Raw genomic sequence first — 22,960 nt, 5'->3', positions numbered from 1 at the left:
GAACAAGAAAACACACAACAACTCAGCCCTCTGGATTTCTGTGGCCTTCTCAGCTTAGCTCTACTGGAGTGATACTGATGTGCAACCAGAAAACCAGCTTTGTTACTACATTTTGCAGAGGTCCTTTTCTTGAAGTGGCAAGGAAACTAATTTGGAAGTTTTACCCATGGCTCACTTTTGCAAGACCGTTGGAAAAAAAAAGGAGTTAACAGTGGAGGAAGGAAAGAAAAGCAGTTATATTTTCCACTCATATCACTAGATGTGCATCGTTTTACTGTGTGTGAATAAGAATAGGCTGCAGCTAGAAAAATGGTCTTTGTTGATGCCATAACACTGTCCTGATCTTGCTATGATTCATCATCAAGAAATCCCTTCATAAAGTAAGTTTAAGCGCTATAATGGGTCTTGAGTTCTGGATTCGATGGCAATGAGGGCACAGGCAATTCATTATTGATGTCCCAGATTCTGGCCGAAATGACCAACAGCATATAAAATAGGTAAAAATTGCACCTGTACTGGGCATTGAGGAGTACATACTAGAAACAGTGGCAGGGGTGAAGCAGAAAGGAGGACAGTGGGACCAGCTCACAGCCAACCTTCCGGGGGAGCTGGCAGAGGGAGGTTAAACTGTTGCATCTGAGGGGTGAGGTTTGGGGGCTGATGAGCTCACACGGATTCTCTCTTGTCTCTGGAGCAGAAGACTTTCTCAAGGGTACATCTGGAGAGCTGAGGGTTCTGGAGGAGGTTACGGCAGGGGAAAACAATCTAAGAGATAGGAAGTGCTCTCTCCTGATTTGCTGGGCAACAGTATGAGGAGGAAGGGTGGACACAAACACAGGCAATACAGCATGAGGGGGCTGGAACCAACAGAAATCAGGGCACAGAAAGCTGGCCCCTTGTTCACAGATTTCAGAGACACCATCTGAGAAACTAAGCAGAAGCCAAGTACCCCAGGCCTTGATCGGGATTTCAGTTCCCTGTCTTCTCAAGCTGCTTAATCTCTACACAGGAGGTTTGAATTCACATCAGCCAGCCCTCCCTTGCCCCCACGCCCCCATCCCTGGGTTTGGGCTCACCTACAGTCAGGTGTAAGGTGATGAAAACCAAGGGAACATCAACCATCTTGTTTCAAGAACCAAATCATGCTTTCAAGTAATAAAACAGAAATAAATCAACACAAAGCTGTTAACTGAAAGAACTCAGTAAATATCTGACAAAATGAATAAAAAGAGAATGATCTGGGTGAAAATTTTGAATGTCATGAATAAAGAAAGAGTCCCATAAGATCCAGAGAGGGAAAACATGCTACTTGTAAAGAAGAAAAATCAGGTCAGCTTCAGATTTCTCCCTCACCAATATTAAAAACCAAAATAGCATTGAATTTCTAAGAAAAAACCCTTGGGAAGCAGGTATATCATTCGTTCAACAAATATTTATTGTATACCTCAAATCATCAGGCATTGCTATGAGTTGAGATTTATACATAAAGGATATTATCAGATTTTAAGGATTTAGAAATATATGATCTATATATCCTTCCTGAAATAAAATTACTCAAAAAAGGTAAGCAGATTAACCTAGAGGGGAATCGAAATAAAGAACTCAAGGACGGCGATGTCATAGCAAAGAAAGGCTGGGGTGATAGGAAACATACCCCATAAAGAATAGGAAAAGAGAGGCTACCCACTCTTCCTGAAAAACATGATTGGATGTAAAATATGACTGGTGAAAATGTGAGGGAAAGTTGTGATAACATACAGTTGTTTCTTTTACATGGAAGGGACTCAACAGAGCTTATGTCATTTTTGAATTTGATAGAGAATATTTTCATCAAGTCAGAATGATTAAAGTTATGAAAATAAAATAATCAAGTAAATATAGCACATGGGGTAAAAAATAGCAAACAGAAAAGGGTGTACAAAAGAGAAAGCCTAAAACAAAAAGACAGAAAGAGTAATGCCAGTTATGATAACAGATATAAATGGGTTAAACACTTCTTTGGAAGAGAAAGTCCCAGAATGAACCAAGTGTCATAATTCAACCTTTTACAAGAGATAGACCTAAAAAAAAATTATGCTGTAAGGCTTCAGAAAACAAGAGCAGATGGAGACTTTAACCTAATGTTTATCTGTCTTTGACAGATCAAGGTGATAAATAAATATATATAATGTCAAGAAACAACATAATTTATAAGATTATTTTACCATATTTTACCAATTATAGGACATACATTTGTCATGCTTAAAAGTGTGTGAAATGGTGATGGCTCTTAATATGAAAGCTTATATTTAATGTCGTGGTCTCTTTTGTCCTTTTCCTGAAAAGCTGTTAATAAATGTATTTTGTGTATAGCTATGCTGGCTTATATTTAAGAAAACATAGGGATATAGGTATGTTATACACTACAGTGCGAGTACCATAGGCAAAGATTTTTGCCTGTTTTGCTCTCTGTTATATCCCTAGCACCATAACAGCACTTAAAATATAAGCACACAATAAATACATATTAAAATACGAGCAGCGAAAATGCGAAGGAAAGTTGTGATAACATACAGTCCTGGAGCTTTCTTTTTTTTACATGGAAGGGACTCAACAGAGATTATGTCATTTTTGAATTTGATAGAGAAAATGAGATAAAGAATGTTTTCATTAAGTCAGAATGATTAAAGTTATGAAATAAAATAATCAAGTAAATATAGCGCATGGGGTAAAAGGTAGCAAACAGAAAAGGGTGTACAAAAGAGAAAGCCTAAGACAAAAAGACAGAAAGAGTAATGCCAGTAATGATAACAGATATAACCATTAGTTTTAATTTAATTAATTTAAATCTTTAAATGACAAAAATTACATATATTAGGTCAACTTTTAATAAGTGCAAAAATTGCATAAGTCACTGTCCTTGACTACAAAGCATGAAAATTATATATATATATTAATAATATAATCTTAAATACATCTAAATTCTTAAAAATTTAAATAATGATCAGATGAGTAATGTGCTCAGAGAAGAGATAAAATCTTTAATTTCAGAATTCCAAGAAAATATAAGAACATTAAGATAATAACACTTCTGGAAGTACACCAAATTAAATTCAAAAGCAAATTCATTGATTTAAATTATACTGTTATTAAACAGGTTTAAAAAGTAACTGAAATAAATAAGCTAAATAATTAACAAAATAAAATAATTTAAAACATTTGCTTTATCTCTTCTTAAGAAAAGAGAAATAAGTTAATGAAGTAAAAAATGATTATTAAATATATTAAATGATAACAAAATATACCAAAAGGTTGAAAATATCAATATAATAAGTGATTGTATAGAAAAAAATAGAAAATTTCTAAAATTCAGTAAAGGAGAAAATCTCTCCTTTCCCAAAGATCTCTATCTACGGTAAAAGTTGGAAAAGATGTCAAAGAATTACTCACAAAAAAGCATCAGGCTAGACAGTTTTATGGATGAGTTATTTTAAATCTTCACAAAGAGATAATTTTTAGACTATAGAAATTGTTACAAAGCACAGAAAAAGGTAAAAAGCTACTAAAATTGTTTTACAAAGGTAATATAACCCTTCTACGTAATACTGCTAAGGTTACAAAAAGCTCAGATATCAATTGCACTTACAAATATACATATGAAACCACAACTGAAATACCAGCAATCCGTGCCCAGCTCTATCTTCACAGAAAAACAGACAGCATATATGAGTATAGATTTATTTTTTCAGAATTGCAAGAGCTATTCAGTATGAAGAAACTCTATTAATATAAATATGCTTTTGGGAGAATATAAACTTATCAACTTTTCTCGAGGCAAGTTGGGCAATTTGTATTCATTTAAAATTTTTTCATATCCTTATATTAGATAGAATCTTGTATTGATTTATGATTAAGAGTAATAAGAGTGTAAAGATTTATTTATAATGCTAATTATTACATCATTACTTATGATAAAAATGATGAAATAACTTAAGTATCCAACAATAATAGTGATTAATCAATTATTAAATATAATTTCTAGAAAGTACTGAGCATTAATATTAAATTGACATTTCTTAATGACATGAGAAATGCTCACAATATAATAGAAAGTGGAAAAAGTAGCTTACGTAACAGCATATCCAATAGGATTCCAATTTAATTGCTACATGTGACATGCATGTATGTGCATGTATTTATAGAAAAGAAAATACTCTAAAACATAGTGTTCATTTATTGTGTGGTCAGATAATAGATAATTTAAGTTTCTGTTTCAATGCTTTTATCAATTATCTAATTTTTTTACAGTGACCATGTATTACATTTATAATAAAAAATTTAAATATAAAAGAAAAAGTTATTTTCAGGAAAACAAGGAAGACTAGTGTATAACAACTATATCCACACAGTCTTTAAAATAAATTTTGTCTATATAATTAAAACCTCTTTTAATATGTTTATTCAATAGCTACATAAACCACTAGCTGCTAAATTAAAATTCATTAAAACACCTGCAAATTGTGTACATATCTATCTTTAAATACCAGTATATATGTATATCTGTATTGATATATGGATATAATTAAGAAAAGCAAACTCTGTTCAGATAGAATGTATTCAAAAACATTTACTCATAAAAAATTTGGAGCCCCCAGAAACAAATACCATGTGGGTCCTTATAAATGAAATACACCGATCAAATATGGAACTTAAAGTATAGAGTTTTTCAACCTTTTAAAATCGTAACCCATAGGAAGAAATATAGTTTATATATATCCTAGTACATATGTGTAGGTGTGCATGCCCTGGATATGAAACAAAAAAATTCACCAACCAATAGTATTATTTACTACTTGTCATACCCTCTATTCTAATTCTTTTTTTACTTATTGATTTGAGAGAGAGAGGGAGAGAGAAACATCAGTTTGGTTGTCTCACTTATTTATGTGTTCATTGGTTACTTCTTGTATGTGCGCTGACCAGGGATTGAACTGGCAACCTTGGATTATCAGGAGGGTGCTCTAACCAAATTAGCTACCCAGCCAGTACCTATTCTGGGCCATTCTAAATCTTTAAAATTGTCAGTTGTGACCAACTAATTGATGCTATGATCATCTAATAAGTTGTGATACACAGACTGAAAAATTAACCTGTAGGGCAGATCTCAGTAACTAGGACAGACGATGCACAAATTTTCAAAACCTCAAAATGAGAGGTTGAGCCAAAAGAAAAGTATCATTACAAAACATATGTTAAAAGCCACCTTATATTTGCTTAAAAATTACAAAGGGCAATTGGAGTGTCCTACATGCAGACAAAAGGAAAGGCTGAACACACAAGGGAAACATCTGGGATGAAAGGAAATCTATCTTATTAATTCTTGGGTAGTCTATGTATTCACTTATCATTTTTTTCTGCACAATTATTTCTAAATATCTCATTATATTTTAAATTATGTTTCCCGTCTGCCTCTCCCACCAGACAGGAACTCCTTATTCATTTTTGAATTCTCAGAGTCAAGTAAATTTCTAGAGCAAAGTTGCCACCAAATAAAAGTCTAAGGAATTAATTAATAAATGAATAAACTACATGCTTTGAAATTCTGTTCTTCAATCCTGGGGCCAAAGTGACACAACATAAATGAAAATGGGTTTATTCTTCTTAACTGATGATAGAAACAGGTTTTTTTCTTACTTTGGATATAAAAATCTTTAAGAAGGTTAGGAAAGTCGCATGAACTTCTAATTGAGAAGGTAGTCACATTTCTGATAAATTAAATTTATGTATCAATGAAGTGGAAATACTGAATGCTTAAAACAAAATGTTAGTTTTTTCCTATTTGCTTGTCATCTTTTTATTCCCCCTTTATCATGTATATTAAGATTAGATTTTTTAAACCTTACACATATGCAGAAAGGCGAATGTTATCCACTTTCTCAAACTGGAAAATTAAAAAATAGAACCACATGTAAACCATAAACTTATAAATCCCATGATATTTTTTCACAATCACCAATTTAAGTACAATGTTAAAAGACTTCTTTCTGCCTTCATTCCCATCACTTAAAAGGCCATAACCCCCTCTTCTGGAATGTGGGGCTCTGATTCCCTTATAACCACACAGACACCCAGCCCACTGCTGCTGGAGTGCGGCCTGACCATTAAAAACTGAGAAATTGCCACAAAGGGAACTGCATGGAAAACAGGAAATCTGGTCCATACTAAATATATGAAGAAAGGAAAAGTAGCTGACATATATACAAAACAATAAAAATAGACTTGCTATTCAGAAACAATCTGGGATTCTTGATAATTGTGAGGATGTAAAAATAAAACTGAAAAATGAAGGATCGCCACATGGTTTGGAAGTATCCATTATCAGAGAGTGAGCCAGAAGGTTCACTACAGAAAAGACATCTGATCATGACAGGGGATGTCTTTCTCATACAACATTTCTTACTGTTTCTCAAAAGGAACGACTGCAAAACATTAATATCTTTACACACACACACACACACACACACACACACATACACACAGCAATGAGGTCCTCCTTCTTGTTGGTTAGTGTTGATGCAATCATTGGACTTGCTGAGCACTTACCCATACATTGTCAAGTATTCAGTGAATGATGAGACCAGCAAAGCAATGAATGATTGTGGAAAATCTCTTTCCCTCACCTGCTGCTTTGGCTTTGCCAGCTAGGGAACGGAGCTATGTCTGGGAATAGGCTGAATGAAAGATCACATAGAAGGAGCTAAATCATTTGAAAAAACCTTCAGAAAGATAAAACTCAAGAACTCCATTACTTTATTAAAGTATTATCTTGAAAACAGAAAAGAAACAATTTCTTAATTGTTTATAATAACGCTGTTAAGCCCTTTCTTCTTAGATCATTTACTTGAATAAATGGAAAGGTTTCCTGTCAGCCTAGCTGAAATTAGTGGCATCACCTTTTGCCCTTTCTCATAAGCGCTCTGAAAATTAGCACTGTGATTTCAAGGTTCAGAATGAAGCACAGAGAAATTAATGAGATGCAGAGGAGGGCTGTAAAGTTATAGAGTCTAGTGTGAGACATTATAATTGTATTCAGAAACAGTAATTATTCTTATGGAGAATGGCAATTCCGATACCACTGTAGTGATTATTAGTATTTAAGGGTTTTCTTTGGTTCACATATTCTTCCTGTTTCAGAGAAGAATTTTCCGTGCGTTTTCTTTTTCCCACCATAACACCAGACTAGTTACTGAACTTTGGAACGACTGAGTCAAAAGAACAAGATGGCCCCTGCAGCGGCCTGATTGGTTGATCCAGCTTGGGCGGCTGTGGAAGGGATGTTCCAGGCTACGGAATCTGATCGCAAACGTGGCTCACGTCGAGTTTTAATTGCCTTCGTAGTTAAGTGCTACATGTGTTATAAATGCCAGTTAAGTGGACTTTCATCTTCTACTCCGAAGATCTTCATTTAAAATTTTGGTACCCAAAGTTTATTTTGGGACTTTTGAACTCTGCTAAAATAAAATGTATTCAACAGCTTTGAGAATAGTTTAGGGAGTCTGGAATTCATAGGCGTCTCTGCTATGGTTTTTCCTATATTACATGAAATGGCCATTTCTCCCATTGCAGTTGAAGAAAAGAATGTGATTATCATAGAAGTTGTAATTTTGGGTTTCACGATCCAACACAAACGGTTGTGGTTTGGGGGAAGTTAACCTATTATAAACTTGATATCCTGAGCTGGAATTAATTGCTCATTACAAGCAGAAAGAGTTCTCTTTTGACTCTAATGTAAGTGCAATATCGCGTTTTTTGACATATTAGGGAAAAATAATGTGGTTCTGAACTTTCTTTTTCTGCTTTTTGGTATTTTGGTTTGGGTCAGAGCCAGAGATAGGCCAACTCATTTGATTACAGCATAAAAAGAATGATTTCATATCAGCTTTTACAGAGAACTGATGAAACAATACCCAAATCTGGTTTTGGTTCAATAGTATGGGGTTAAAAAAACAAATTACGAGTGGTAATTAAAGAGTGGTTCAGCAGAGGTAGAACACAGTTTTTATAAGGTTTATGAATGACTAATAAGAGATTCTCTTTCTTTCAAACTTCTCATGTAAAAGGAAGTGTAAACAGCGCCCCAGTGGTCCTCCTTTCCTTCTAGTCCCAGAATTAGCAGAGATGAGAAAATCAGCATGGCTAATGATTGTTTGAGTAAGGTGCAAAGTCTTAGAACCGTAGTTTTCTTATCTGTAAATAGGATGAAAGCTACAACAACCTTATGGAATTCTTGTCTGGATTAATTGATAGAAGGTATTTTTTATTACACAGTATCTGGTAGAATCAGTACTGAGTAAATGCTGCCATTGTTGATATTCATCTGGCTGTAGCATAATTTATTAAGTAAATAATTTGCAAATATTCTCTTTGTGTTTCCCTCTATCCCCTATTTGAAGACCTTCACTAGACCTTGGTATTTCTTTGCTTTAGGGTTTTTGCAGAGTTGAAAGCAGAAGCTTCTAACTTTCTTCTGGTCTTTGGACTTTGATTTTGGAAGAAGATCTTTAAAAAGATCAGGTGTGCCCCCAGGGTCAGGGATGAAAGGCGTGCACTTTTGTGTGTGGGAGAAGGAAATAGGTTTTGACTTTTTTACCCAAGGGGCTTTGCCAAAAGTGCCTGACAACAAGGCCTGACAATCACTACCTAAAGGGACTGGGACCTTCTCAGTGGTAACCAGAGCGAGTTTGACCGGTAGGACTCCTGAATGCTTTGTGTGTTGTATAATGTCCCAGGATGTTGTAATTAAGCTCTAATAATGACTATGATAGAATGGTTTTCTGGCTAATGGCACGCAGTTTCTGAACACCTCAGTATGTGTACTACTTAAACTCCTCACATTTATTGAACACTTGCTACATGCCACGCGATATTCTTTTTTTTTTTAATTGCTAGTACTTGATCATTTTTTTTTAATTTTATTTTTTAGTTTTTCAATTACAGTTATCCCATTTTTCCCCCATTGCTCTCCCCCACCCAGCCCACTCCTTCTCCCTCAATCATATCCCTCCCCGTTGTCCATGTCCATGAGTCATTCATACACGTTCCTTGACTAGACCCTTTCCTTACTTATGCCCCTTCTCTCCCTCCCCCCTCCCCCCATTGACTGCTATTCTGCTCTTTGTTCTATTTAGTTCCTTTGTTTGTGTTGTTCTTTAGTTTCCTGTATTAGGTGATATGATATGTTATTTTTCTTTCTTTGCCTGGCTTATTTCACTAAGCATAATTCTCTCTAGTTCAATCCATGTTGTCGCAAATGGCAGGAGTTCCTTCTTTCTCTCTGCTGCATAGTATTCCATTGGCCACACAATATTCTTTACATAATCATTTATAAGTTGCCCAAATTTCCAGTTAGTAAGCGGTGTAGCCTGGATGTGATTGAGAGCTCACAATCCAAGCTCTCACACATTATGCTAAGACAGTTCCCATACCTGCCACATCATTATATTTAAAGTTAAAGTCATCTGTGGGTTTAGAAAGACCGATGGGAAGGTAGAAGCAGTTTAGAGTAGCTGTCTTCAGGGGAGATTTTCAGACAGTGCTGACTGAGGAGTCATGGTCCATGTTAGTTGTGGCAACTGGCCGTGGGCCACAGAGGACAGACTTAGAAACAAAAGGCTTCCTTTGGGGGCCGAGAGGACCAGCTTGCAGGAGAAATCAGTACCACTCTCAGGATCAGATCATTGACCACAGAAAGCCAGTTAGACTGGGAGATCTGGGGCCTTGGGCTCTGTGTATGAAAGAGAAATGCTGGAGAAACTTCAGGCTGTGGAGTAGCAATAAGACATCAAGAATGTGACCTCCAGGCCATGGGCCCTTTCTCTGTTTCATAAAGGAGAAGTTCCTAGGGGTAGAGTCCATTAGCTTCTCTCCTGCCCCCTTCTCATAGACGTCCCCTAAGTACCTAATTTTGCACTTAATCAGGTTAATCAAATGTCTTCTTCAAACAGAGAAGTCTCTCAGGGAGTGTTAAGGACCTTTATGGGTCAGATTTTGCCTCCCTCCTCTCCCAGATGAACTGCACTGAGAGAATGGTGACTTGGACGGAGGATGGGGAGAGAGGTTACTTTGCATTCCCGAGCACTTTGGGGGAAAGGGTGGGCTTAAGTGGTGTGCCATGATGCAGAATTAGGGGTGATTAAGGGTCATGAAACCTGGGGAGACACCCTAAAGACTGGTAAATGGGAAAGGGCTAGAGAACATCTCAAGAGTATATGAGGGAACGAGGTAAAGGGAATTTCCTTCTCCACCTCTTGGCTCAGATGGCTCCCTGCTCCTGCTCCTAGGTTACTGTTCTATCATTAGCACGAGGTTACTGGATTTTAGTGGGCTCTTGTGGGTTGGTCAGGGGCCCCACAACCAATAATTTTTTTTTCCTATGGGAAATCATTCCCAGTTCCAAATTGGCAATTTCTAAATGGGTTTCTGAAACACAGTTTATATCTATGTTGGGAATTGCCTATAAACATGTTGCCTCCTTTCAAAATGATTTATGCTATGTTTAAAAGCTAGACATTCACTCACATGATCTTCTCCCATATAGCTAATATGTCAACATGTTCCTTTGAAATCCACATTGAAATACACATGAAATAAAGCTACCAACCAAAACAAACAAACAAAAACCCAAAAAATACCCTTAAACTTATTTTTGTCTTCTTCTTTCCTCAAATTTTCACTACTTCCTGAAATCTAGGTGTCCCGACTCTTTAAGTGGCATTTAGTGTTCTACCCATACCAAGTTCGATCAAACCTCAAAGTCCACTAGTGACACAGTGGGTTCTTTTTCCTGCCTCAGAACCTCTTCTGCTCTGCAGTTCAGCTATGCTAGGAACTCAGGGGCAATATTAATCTGATGATGGAGGGACACACTGGGAAGGAACTGTTTATGGAGCTCTAGAGGGCTCATTGACAGTGAAGGCGTTGGTTATTTCCCGGTGGGAGCTAAACTACAGCACTTTCTGGATGGGTACTTCTGATGGCTCCAATTCTTTACTTCATTCCATATTTTAAAGATTTTAATAACAGAATATTTTTTAATTGACATATAACAACCCATTAGTTTTAGGTGTACAACATAATGATTTTGATGTATGTATATAGAATACATATTCCCTGGCTGGTTTGGCTCAGTGGATTGAGCGTCAGCCTGCGAGCTAAAGTGTCGCTGGTTCGATCTTCCAGTCAGGGCACATCAGAGAAGGAAAACTCTGACTCCAAAAAACCTCCGCTGCCTTGCGGCATACCTCTTCAGCGGAAAGGCTAAGGGAGTAAACCCCGACAGAAAATCCGGAGCCGGAGTCCCTAAGGCGGTTTGACGTTGTAGTCAACACCGGCAACTCCTGTGGCGCACCTGAAGCCAAGCTGTATTGACTCCGTCTTTCCCTTGGACCCTTCAGCTGCGAAGAGAGGGGGGGTCTGCTGCATGGGCAACAGCAGACCCTCCATATCACCCTGCCCAGGCTCTGTAGCTTCAGCTTCACTGGAGAGGACACTCCAGCGTCATCGCAAGATGTCGATTCAACACGGGAGGAGACAGATACCGTGTCACTCCCGAGTCGGACTGCACAGCCATTCTCGGCAGTGCAGATAGACTCTTAAGAAGCTACACCATCGTCTCTCGAGACGGACGGCTGCCGACCGATATAGAATACAATCTTGTCACACACACACACTCACTCAAAAATAATCTAAGGGGACGTAAAATAGAGCAATTCTACCCAAAAAATGAGAATCACTTTTAGTCCTTTCAAAGAATTCTATTGCCTTCTTCTGGAACAAATTCCCAGCTTGAGCGTGAATCAAACTTTTACTTGCCATGTGGGTTCCTGGGATAACTCAAAGATCCTGGACCAGTAGGAAAAAAATTTTTTTTTTCTTTTTACCTAGCCAACAATGGCAGCAAGTTTAAGGCTGATAATAGACCTGTTCTTTCTGATGATAAACAGGAAACTATCCAAAGGAAAAGGCCTTTTCTTCTTTTTCTTTTCCCCTTAAAAATCTAAGATGGTGGAGGAATTTTATATTGTTATTAGACCTAGACATTATAGATGAGACCTAATTGATTTTCCCTTCCTGTTGATAGCACTTTCATCGTTTGGGGACTACCTCTTTACCTATATTTATTTATGGAATTTATGTAGCTCTGATTCTACTTTCTGGTTCCAGGGGTGGCCTTGTGACCCAGTTCTGGTCAGTAAGAGTACTACATCTTTCTGGCCATAGGAATTCAGAGTAGATATGTGACCCAGGTTGAGTCAATAAGTGATTGAATATTGCATTGAACAGCAGTTCTAGGACTTCCTGGATGTATGGAAGTGATACAGTCTCTTCCTATAGAGTTGGGTTGAAGCTGCTGAAGGCTGTCTTGACACCAGATGGTATCCCTGAGAATGGTGCCTTCAGAGAGAATAACAAAACTGAGAGAAGAAGAAAGACTCCTAGTGGCCTGTAGGGAGGCGCTGGATCCAGCTTTGCCTGAAGTCAGATATGCCAATGGGCTTTAAAGTCATATAAGCCCACAAAATTTCCTTTTGTGCTTATGCCAGTTTGTATTATGTTTCTGTTCTTTGCAGAGCCATTGACTAATCAAAGACTGTTTATCGATGTCCTTAGTTTTAATTTAAGGAGCAGAGAAGGAAAACTCAGTCTCATCTTAATTCTTGTATTGGCCTATTGACAGCAGGAGCTCATTCTTTTTTCCCTCATTTTTAGGAAATAATGTTTTGATGGTTTTTATACTTGTGTGGCTATTAGACATTCCATCTTAAATCCCTTTCTCAAGATGGCTAATATGATCTCAGCATCTTGTTCTCCCTTTCCTCTGACTTCAGAATTCACCGGATATGTATTTCATTGTCCAGACAGTTGCCAAGAATGTTCTCTTAGGTTGCTTCCTAGACCATCTTCATAATAAGGTGAACAAATCTTTCAGAATGTTTTCATTTACTCACCCAACCATCACCTTCCTGAATCAATCCTCTCTGCCAGAAAAATAAATCACCATGCCTTTTATGACAGTGGAAACCAGCATACCTCCTTCCCATCCATGTGTCTACAAACCCCTTCTTCAGATAAACATTTTTCTAATTTAGTCAAAGAGTTAAAAAAAAAGCCAGGAGGAGATATGGTATAGTCCATGCTGCTCTGTACAAAAGACAATAATAAAGGTACTGGTATTTTTTCTAAAACTCTAGAGCCATCTTATTTCTGAAATTATTTACAGGATATTCATGTGGCTGTCAAATAAACAGACAATCTTTATCTGCTAAAAAAACAAAAAAACAACAACAAAAATCCCCCTGCTTATTGCCAGAGGACTGTCACAGTCTTAACAAGTTTTACGGAAAATAAAATACCAGCAGATAACAGGTATTATGTTTTCTTTTGGCAAATATTAACACTTCCCAGCTAGCATATCTTGCTTACTTAATTGGCCTATAAACATTCACCAGCCCTTTTCACTTGGAGCCATTGAAATTCTCTCAATTTGTTCTTTACAGCCTTTCAGAGCCTGGATGGGAGAACAGCTACAAAACAGACTGGCTGAAAAGATTTTTAAGGTCTCATGTCCATATTTACAAATCTTGCAATCTGTGTGTATTCACTGATTTTAACACAAATAAAGGGAATAAATTAGGAGCTCCTTTGGGGAAAAGAAAAACACCAACTTTAAGAGAAAAAGAACAAAGTGTGTCTGCTGAGGCAACTCTCAAATGGTCTCTGTGGCTTTCCCAGCACTCCTAACTGCATACCCTGCCTCCACAAGAGTTCATTGCTAATTCTCCGAGCTCATTTAGAAGCTCATACCTCTCTATAAGATAGCATTTCTCACATATATTATTGTCCTTTTTAGGTCGAGCTCAGATGTCTATATTCATGGCTAGATTGGTGAGTTCTCCCAAGGTAGAGATAATATTATATTCTTGTTACCAGCACTTAGCCTACACTAAGTCTGAGTATATATTGGTTAAGTTGAATAGGAGACATGGAGAAAAGAGAAGGAAAAGAGAATGATGTCAGAGCAAGGAAGAATCCAAGAGAATAGTGGGAGAAGTCTTCAGCTTTGGGCTGTTAGGCAGGCGTGATAATGGTGAGAACTACCAACAAGATGGCTGGGGAAGATTCAGAAGGTTCAAGGCCAGCCAAAGGAAGACTATTAGTTTCATTTGTAAAAATATTTTTCCTTTCAAAAAATAAGCATGGATTATAATCAAGTGTTTGCTTTCATCATTTGGCTTTGAAGATTTTTGTGAGCATACTTTCTTTCTGGCCTATTTTAAAACTACTTCAAATGTAGTTATTAGGTAACTTGTTTTCCTAATTTCCTTCTTGTTAGCTCAGAAGTTCCCCTGTGTAATGGGACTTGGGAATATTTGTTAGGCCTCTCAATGAAGTACCGGACTTGGTGAGTTCTGAGTCCATGACGGTATTTTTTGATGACACTGGTCCATGTACTAATTATCTTGTTAGAGAAGCCAAACTACTTTGGTGCTTAGAAGTGATCAGAATTAATGTTTTAATTTTAGAATTGTTAATCAGAAACCTTGATGACTACCTGGAGGCCCTCTCTTAGACCCCATTCATCCCCCTCTGTTGATAACTATTTAACAAGTGATACTGAAGAGCAGCACAATCCAGGGACTGCAGTCTCATTCATAAAAGCTGTCTTGTTGGGTCTGGCTGACTAACAGGAGTGAAATGTTAACTTTCTAAACTTGCTTTTCTAGATCTCTCCAAAACCAGCAAGAGAACGGTGCAATTTCTCAGGCCTATGCTGGACAAAAGACACTAGTGTTTTTTCCTTGGCTTGGAGAAAGGACAGGAAAGGACGCTGAGATTCTAATCCCTGTTTTGGAGTATCTCAGGTGATGAAAAAGAGCTCTTGTCTTTTATGACAGAGCATTTTCCAAGCATCCCTTTGGGAAGCCTTAGTTCCCAATTGTCTGGGAAGCATAAAATCAGTCACTTTTGGCAACACTCAACACATCTGAGCATGGGAAACACAAATTAAAATAGAGATACTTCTTTACTCACCAGGTTGTTTGTCCAGTTACGATTTTGCTTGGCATAAAAATAGAATCAGTAAGATAGGACAGACCTCAGTGTGCAGTTTTCTAGCTCAGGTTTGGTGAAGGTCAGAGGAAACTTTAAGTCTTGTGAAATAACCTTTTGGTTATGATGTAAAGAGATCATAGAAAATAAGGCCAAAAAGTCAAGACTGCTTACTCTAAAATAACTTGTCTTATTTTGCTCATAATGGTTTTGAGATGGAGGACTTTTCAATGCATTGGACAGGGTGTTCCATTTTGGTTAGGGGGGAAATGACTTCCCTTCATTTTATTGCTTGTTTGTTTGACTAAGGAGCAAGTCAATCTCAATTAAGTTCGAAATGCAGGGAATTGTTATCTACATTGTTATTCTCTAGAAATCGTTTTCTTCTGTTACTGAGAATTTAAATAACCAGTTGCTTCATCACTGTTAATGTTATTCTGTTTAATCCAAATGTCTGTAATAAAACCAAAAAACAGCTGTTTGTTCTGACCTACGGTCACAGGATGCCTACCTCTGGAAGAGGCTGAAGTCATTTGGTTGGAGGCTGCCTGTCCTTACGATGCATTTCTGAAGAGTGTTGTTAAAAATCTATCATACGTGGAAGAGCCTGCTGGGCCAAAGGGCTGCAGTTGCTCTGCACGGCAGTGTGAATGCTGAAACCGACTGTAAAACGGCAGCGTGGAAGTGCGGAGCGTCACACATGAGAGGTTACAGCACTGAAGTGAAAACTACAGGAATCAGCTCGGACACTGGACTTTGCTCTCCCAATCCTGACCTTGTGAGCAAAAATATGAGTGTGAAAAATCAGAAAAGTACCCTTTCTTTTAATAGATTTGCCCTTCAAAAGAGCTGATGTCTTTAGTGGCCACCGGGGATAAGAGAGTTCCTTACATGTTTCTTAAGAAAGCACTAAGAACGGTAGTAGACGGCAGTAATCATCAAAGGGAGCGAGAGCTGATGCACAAGGGGATGTTACTACGACCACATACAGCTGTGCCCCAATAATAATGTCAGCAATGAGAGCTAACATTGATTCCACACCAAATCCTCAGTGTCAGGCACTCTTCTAAGTAGGTGATATGTACTTTTAATCAAATTCTAAGCACCCTCCTTTGGGGCATTTTTGTGGATGCTCAAGAGTCTAATGTACTGTTTAAGTACAGCCTTGCCTTCTTGTAAGAGGCAGGAGAATGAATCACACTACCCTGAAAACAACCCCAGAGATGATCTCTTTAGGTGTCACAATATTCTTTTCTGTTTCCAAATGCTGAGGGACTGACAACGAGAATCCTCTAATATAAAAATTGCCATTGTCTCAAAATAAAATAATCTAGTGTCTGGTAAGAGCAAAGACGTGAATTGTTCAGATGCACCATTCAAACAATTGATATCTCTGAAGAAAACCCTTCTGATGTTTACTTCTAATAAGCATTTTCCAAAGGCAAGATGACTTGTGTTGCAGGTCCTATTAATGCTTGCCTAGATGTCTGAGACCAAAGAGATGGAGGGCAAGGATTAAGGCTCAGTAGATGATGACAAAGATTCTTTGTCCTCTTTAAAATAGCAAACATCTGTTCCACCCCAAGCCAGTATATAAGTCCAACAGGGAGTAAACATGAGAGCAATTAAACTGAACTACTGTACATTCGGTGCTTTGATTTATGTGAATGACGTCTGTGGGAGAGGACGGCTGTGGCTAGGGTAACCTAAATATAACTTGATAGATATAGAACGTCCTTGGCCATGCTCTTTGGCTCTAAACCATCTCAGTAAAGAGGAATTCAGTGATTGGAAGCAGGCATCGGCTTACCCAATGAAGGTCATAATCAGATGGCCTTGCTCTTCCTTCGTCGTCCTCATAGAACGTGAAACCTTCCCTCCGAGCCTGATAGTACTCCTTCCGCAGCTTCTGGATGCGGTCAGCACTTCCGCTCATGGGACGGCCACTACAGAACGTAAACAAACACAATCACACAGTGCACGTCATCCTGGAAACTCACTTTTTGATCTTGTTATTAAAGAAGCTGACCTTGACATTTGGAAGATTCAATAATGTCATTCAAATATGCAAGAAAAACTGTGAAATCAGTAATACCAATGAACAAAAAATCAGCCCTGATGTGCGTACCTTTAGCTTCAAGGGTCAGACCACCTACCTTGAAATTAATAAATGTCTTTTAAGTCAAAAGGTAAAAAAGGTCCTGACCTTCAGAGCAATTGAGAGAGCTATCACATTTTTCTTATAGTAATACCCAGAGTTTGGTTACATTTCAATGTGGGCATCTCCTTTTCTCAACTAACTGATGCCTATGTGAGACCAGTTGTTTGACCTGAATATTGGGGTGACTCAGAGTTGGCATGTGCCAGTTTTCAATTCAGTGAGACTCATGAATTTTGGGACTTGGGGGGGGTGAGGTACATGTACTTATCAATATATGGGAACAGGCTGGCCATAGGGAAAGGAAAAATGACACCATGCCAAGAAGTAAAAAGAAAAACAGAAAGCCGGTGATAGTAGAATGTGTCATCTTGGTTACTTGTCTAAGGTTCTCTTCCTACTTTAGCAACTATTTTTTCTCAGGAACCATAGCTTCCCCGGTGACCCATCCACTCAACTCCAAACTGGTCAGCCAGAGGCTCCTTTTAACTAGTATTGTCCCCATCATTTCAACAGAACCAGTATCATGTGATACAATTCAGGGTTAGGAAACAAGAGAAGAATGATAGGCAGAACTCAACGGTTTTCAACTTTTTTGGTTCATTTGAGGTGTAACTGAGAGTGCTATTGTGTTGGACCTTAAGTTAAGATTTGGGAAAGTGAAAATGAACAATTCACAATCCTTGTCTGCGAAAAGTACACAGTCTGGGAGTTAGGGGACTGGTAGGGATAAAGAAGACTACAATCCACCGTGACAGGCAATATCACAGATCTGCAGAGGCATTGAGAAAACATACACTGTGTAAACTTTGACAAGGTGAGAGAGCAGAGGCACAGGAGAAGATCGCAAAAGGCTCCATAAAGGAGGTGACACCTTGGTTGAATCTTGAAGGATGCATAGATACTCAACAGCTGGATAAGTGAGATGAGAAAATTCTGGTAGAGGAAAGGGCCATGCAAAGGACAGGAATGAGAAAGCATCTTGCTTTGGGGAGATGCAAGTAACTCATCTGGGACAAGCAGTGGTCCCCAACTTCATCTGCCCTGACATACACACATATCAGTTAATATTTGCTCTCTTCCCTCTCTCATTTAGGAAGCAAATTACAATAAAAGTGAGTGCTGGTGGTTAGGGTTGTTTTGAATATACTCTAGTGAAAAAAGTATATCACTTGCAAATGTTGGTATTTTAACTAAATTTGTAACAACTTATCAATCATAATGACACTCATGTTTCATGAGTATGAGAGTCACTGCTCTAGTATTCAGGGTATATGGGAGGGAGGGAGCAGGGAGGAGAGACAGGTGTTACTGGGGAAGGTAAGTGGGGCACCATTATGAACAGCTTTACAAGCCCAGAAGATGCCCGAATATTACAGCTGAGTTTTAAGTTTAAATAAGAGATCTTATAAAATAAGATATCTGAAAGCAATAGAGAGAGGTCTTATACCATTTTGTTAAAACATTTAACATTATACCTGTAAACTATAACAAGAAAATGGTGGTTAAACATCTTTTGGAGGAAAAGCATTCTTCCCAAACTAGACTGTAAGTTAACTGAGAGCATGAGCATGTGTCAGTATTATACAGCCTCTCCACAAAGTTAGTGCTGGGTTCTTGGCTTCCTACCTGCCTTACAGACAATAAGCAGACGATGCCTTTGATTAAGAAAAGACAAACGTTTACAGAGCACATGCCTTTATTTTTTTTTCAATATGTATTTTAAAACTCCCAAATAATTCTTTCTATGCCATACTTTTTAAAAAATAAAAATAAAAGTTTTTTTTTCTTGAGCACTTGAAAAAAATAAGAAAAATATGGAAGGCCCAAAATGCTTTTCTGAACAATAGGAAGCTATTTGGAACCACTCCCTTTGTGCATGAGTATGAGGAGCAGTCTGGGGTCCCTGTATCCAACATGCAGGCTTCTGCCGATTATGTGAGTGCACGGCCTTCCTTGAACACACCGGGTGACTTTGACCAGCACAGTGCAAACATCACATACATAGTCTGTTAGCTTACCCAGAGAAACTGAAGCATTGAATTCGAGCAGAATGAAGTCGTTAGTAATGGGGAAAAAAAAATGAAACCGATAAAGCACTGTTAAAAAAAAAAAAAACTCTGCAATTTTCCTCCATTTGTGGTGGGGAAAAATCATACTCAGACTATAAACTATTCTTCTATATGTCTAGAAATACACAAACTTAAAAATATGAGTTTTATCAGATTTTAGCTCTCAGATAGAAGAATTAGTGCAAGAATACAAAATCAGGTGTATAGGAGTCAGAAAATCTCTTACAGCTGACAGGAACATGAACATTCACACAGGAAAGAAATCTGGCTTCAGAGAAACAACAGAAAAAAGTCTAGAAAGTCGTGGACCATCTAAGTTTAAAACATGCTGTCCCTTCTCCCTTGTGTGAATATTTTAAAGTAGATATGGGCCACTGTGCAAACCTGCCTAACCTGGGACTACATCTCAATACTATCTTCTCTCTTTTTTTTCTCCCCGACTCCGATTTCACTGTTAGTACCTCTGTCATATTTTTTCCAAGTGGGTGTTTTATATAATAAAATTAGGAATAGAAAATTCTGATTTCATTTTTTACTTTTCTCTGCAGATAACAGGCACAAGTTCACCATCACATCAATGAAAATGATATGCACAGCTCTTGTAACCAAAGGAATTAATTGATTCTATTTTGTGTTGAGGATACAGAAATTTGAAAACGAATATAAAAAATACCTTTATCATAATAGTAGTAATAATCATAATAGTTATAATTTACGGAAACTTATATAGCAAACATACTTTTACTCCACTTTCTACCCAGAGAAGATATCACTAATAAATTACGGCATTCTTTCCCAATGACCCTAGACATGGTCTTAGAATCTTTCTCAACTGATAACCTCAGGAAGCCCCTACCAAGCCACAAGAGCTGGCACTTGAGTTTATTTTTAATTTTTATGTAACAGGTGCTGTAAATATCTCCAAATATTAAATAAAATTCAAAGATAGGTTCCATTGCTCTGTTCCAAAAAGATGAGGAATCTGAGGCTCATGGCTAATAGATGATGATGAAGGTCTGTCTGATTTTACGTCTCTCCACCATTGCATACTATATTCCAACCTGAGTCTCTTCCTTCATCTTATTTGTATCTTAGACTCTGTGTCCTCTAGCAACATACTGGGCCTTAAGAACTTGTTTTTTGTAGACTCCTATGTTCCTTTCTCTATTACATGCTATCTGTTCTAGTTTTCTGGCTTTATGGAACTTAGCAGTAGTAATTCTATCAAATCTTTTGCTTAATAGCTTCAGAAGTAATGTCAGATGATAATGTAACTCAAATATTCTTGCAATCATATAAAATCAGGCAAAGCATCAATAAGCCCATCTCCAAGTTGCTAGTTAGAAAATTAGGCTTTCTGTATTAGTTGTTCACTGGATAAAGTTAGCCATTCTTATTTTTTTTTTAAAGTTTCCTATTTTAGTTGTATCTATATTTAGTGATCAATGTTACTCCTATACTTTCAGTGTGCTGAAATTTTTTTGTGAAATGAATTTAAAGAGTATAACAAAACAGATTTATTTTGTAGAGACTTATCGTAAATTATACTGGCTATGGCTTTAAAAACAGATGTGTAGTTAAACAGGCTCTTCCTATAACGGTTGAGAGCTGGACAGAGTTTAAAGTTGTGATGAAGTTCAGAAACCATGTCTTTTTTTTCATAGCCACCTATGGCAATACATACCCATATGCAATAAATATACCACAGTAAGGTATTATCTGCTCTTTTGAAATCTAACCTTATCCTTCCTAGTTCATAATTAATTCAATTGAAGTACATTTTAAAATCAGTGTTCATTTGGGCATGTCATAGGCTCCTCCCATTACTGCTGCAGGCTGGAAAAGGGAAACCAATATTTATTAAGCCCCTATAATGCCTTGAATATTATATTTATGCCTTATATACTTCATCTCATTTAATCCTCATCAAATTTATGAGGATCACGCTATTACTGACATTTCACAGATGAGTACACTGAGGCTCAGAGAAATTAAGTAGCACAATTTGTTGAACAGTGGACCAGGAGTTTGTGACTCCAAAGCCAGTGCTATTTCTACCATATCATGTTGCCTTTCAAGAAAGGCATTAAAATGCAGCAGGCATTTTGTAGCAGCAGTTCACAGGCGTGTCAAGGCAGAGGGAATTTAGCAGAGCACATTTATAGCCATACCTTTTGATACATTTTTATTTGCACAGATCTGTGCAATAAAAATAGAAATAAAAATAGCTCAAGTAATAGAAATACATGTAATGAAATCTTTATTTATTAAGGAATGATATTGGAGCAACTGCAGACTGAGATTTCAGGATAATTAATATTACATTTCTAACAGGCTTATGTGAGAAAACTGGTATAAAACTGAATGGGGTGTAAAAGAGAATCAACATAAGACAAAGATCCCACAGGAAAGAGAAAGAAACTGGTCAAGACCAGGACTTACTGGCAGCCAGGTTGCTCCTGGTAAAGTTCACCACAGACTGAATAAGAGGGAGTTGATTGCTGACAATGAACCACTGTTGGACTTGTGAATTAATTTGGGAGGATTCTTTGTGTATGCTGAAGTAGGCATGTACGTAAATACACGGGTTCTAACTATTTTTAAAGTGTGTATGGTTAACTCCAAAGAGCTGAGCTATTTCAGATAGACTCGGGACACGCAGCTCTTCTCTGAAGGGCAGGTGTTTTTTTTTTTTTTTGCACTTGGTGAGTACCGCCCTCATTTGTAGGTACCAGCCTGGGGTCAAGAATTAGTGTAGTGGTTAAAAAATAGTCTTTATTAAATGGAACCTTCACAGGAGATTCCTACCTCGATGTGGTAATCCTTACAAAGTCACTGAATAAAACTATTTAAATTAGATTAATGCATGCCAACAATCATCAGTAGAATAGAGAGTGTTTTAAAGTTTGGGGTTAGATTCTTTAATTTTTTAATGACATTACTATAAAATGTTATTTTGATGTTTATCATTAAATTTTAATTATGTAAATATGGTGTTAATCTTTTGGTACTTACAAAAGCGTGGAACTTTAAAGGTTTTCTCAAAAAAGGGTTTCTTGAAAGATATGAAGTGAAAAAAAACACCTTTGCACCCTTTTAAGAATGCCAAGATGCTCTTCTTTTCCTGTTTTTTTCCCCCATGGGAAGGGTTGTTTGTCTATTTACATTCAAGGACCTAAAAATTATAGTTTTAACCTTCAAATTCAGTAGTACCACTGTTCTGCCTTAGAAAAACAGGGCATATTAGTTTTCTCAAAGTGGGAACAGAGCTCTCAAAGTACCTGAGATTCTGTGGCATTCACACTCTTGATAACATAAATAAAATCTAAAATATAATAAAATCTATATGTAACCTTATTTTTACTAAATTTACTTTAAGTCCCAAACTAGTTTCTGGAAAAAAAAATATTCAGCTGAGGACAGAGACAGTCATGGGAGCAACTGTTACTTATTTTCTGTTGGTGATAAAGATTCCTGTCAAATAAAAAATTTCAGAGTCTCATAAATGCACTCAGAATAATTAATTCAAAAGCCCTTTGAAGATTTACAAAAACTACAGACCAACAGCACTTACATTAATACTCTACAGATTTGCCATCCTTAATAAAAATATATTTATATAGTGTGCCCACTTTTAATGGGG

General features: G+C 37.3%; 1 protein-coding gene across 1 annotated transcript in view; it reads right to left on the bottom strand.

Moving 5' to 3' along the window:
* PARD3B (par-3 family cell polarity regulator beta) overlaps nucleotides 1–22,960 on the bottom strand; it is a 966,908-nt gene that overhangs the window by 81,458 nt on the left and 862,490 nt on the right. Inside the window, exon 21 of the mRNA XM_090282860.1 lies at nucleotides 16,898–17,033. Coding sequence (XP_090138986.1) covers nucleotides 16,898–17,033 — 136 coding nt within the window. The remainder of the gene's footprint in view (nucleotides 1–16,897; nucleotides 17,034–22,960) is intronic.

Source organism: Furipterus horrens, unplaced genomic scaffold (assembly GCF_987537825.1).
Source record: "Furipterus horrens unplaced genomic scaffold, mFurHor1.1.pri manual_scaffold_1, whole genome shotgun sequence".
Taxonomy (NCBI): Eukaryota; Metazoa; Chordata; class Mammalia; order Chiroptera; family Furipteridae; genus Furipterus; species Furipterus horrens.
The sequence above is the reverse complement of the archived record's forward strand: the minus strand, read 5'-3'. Positions and strand labels throughout refer to the sequence as shown.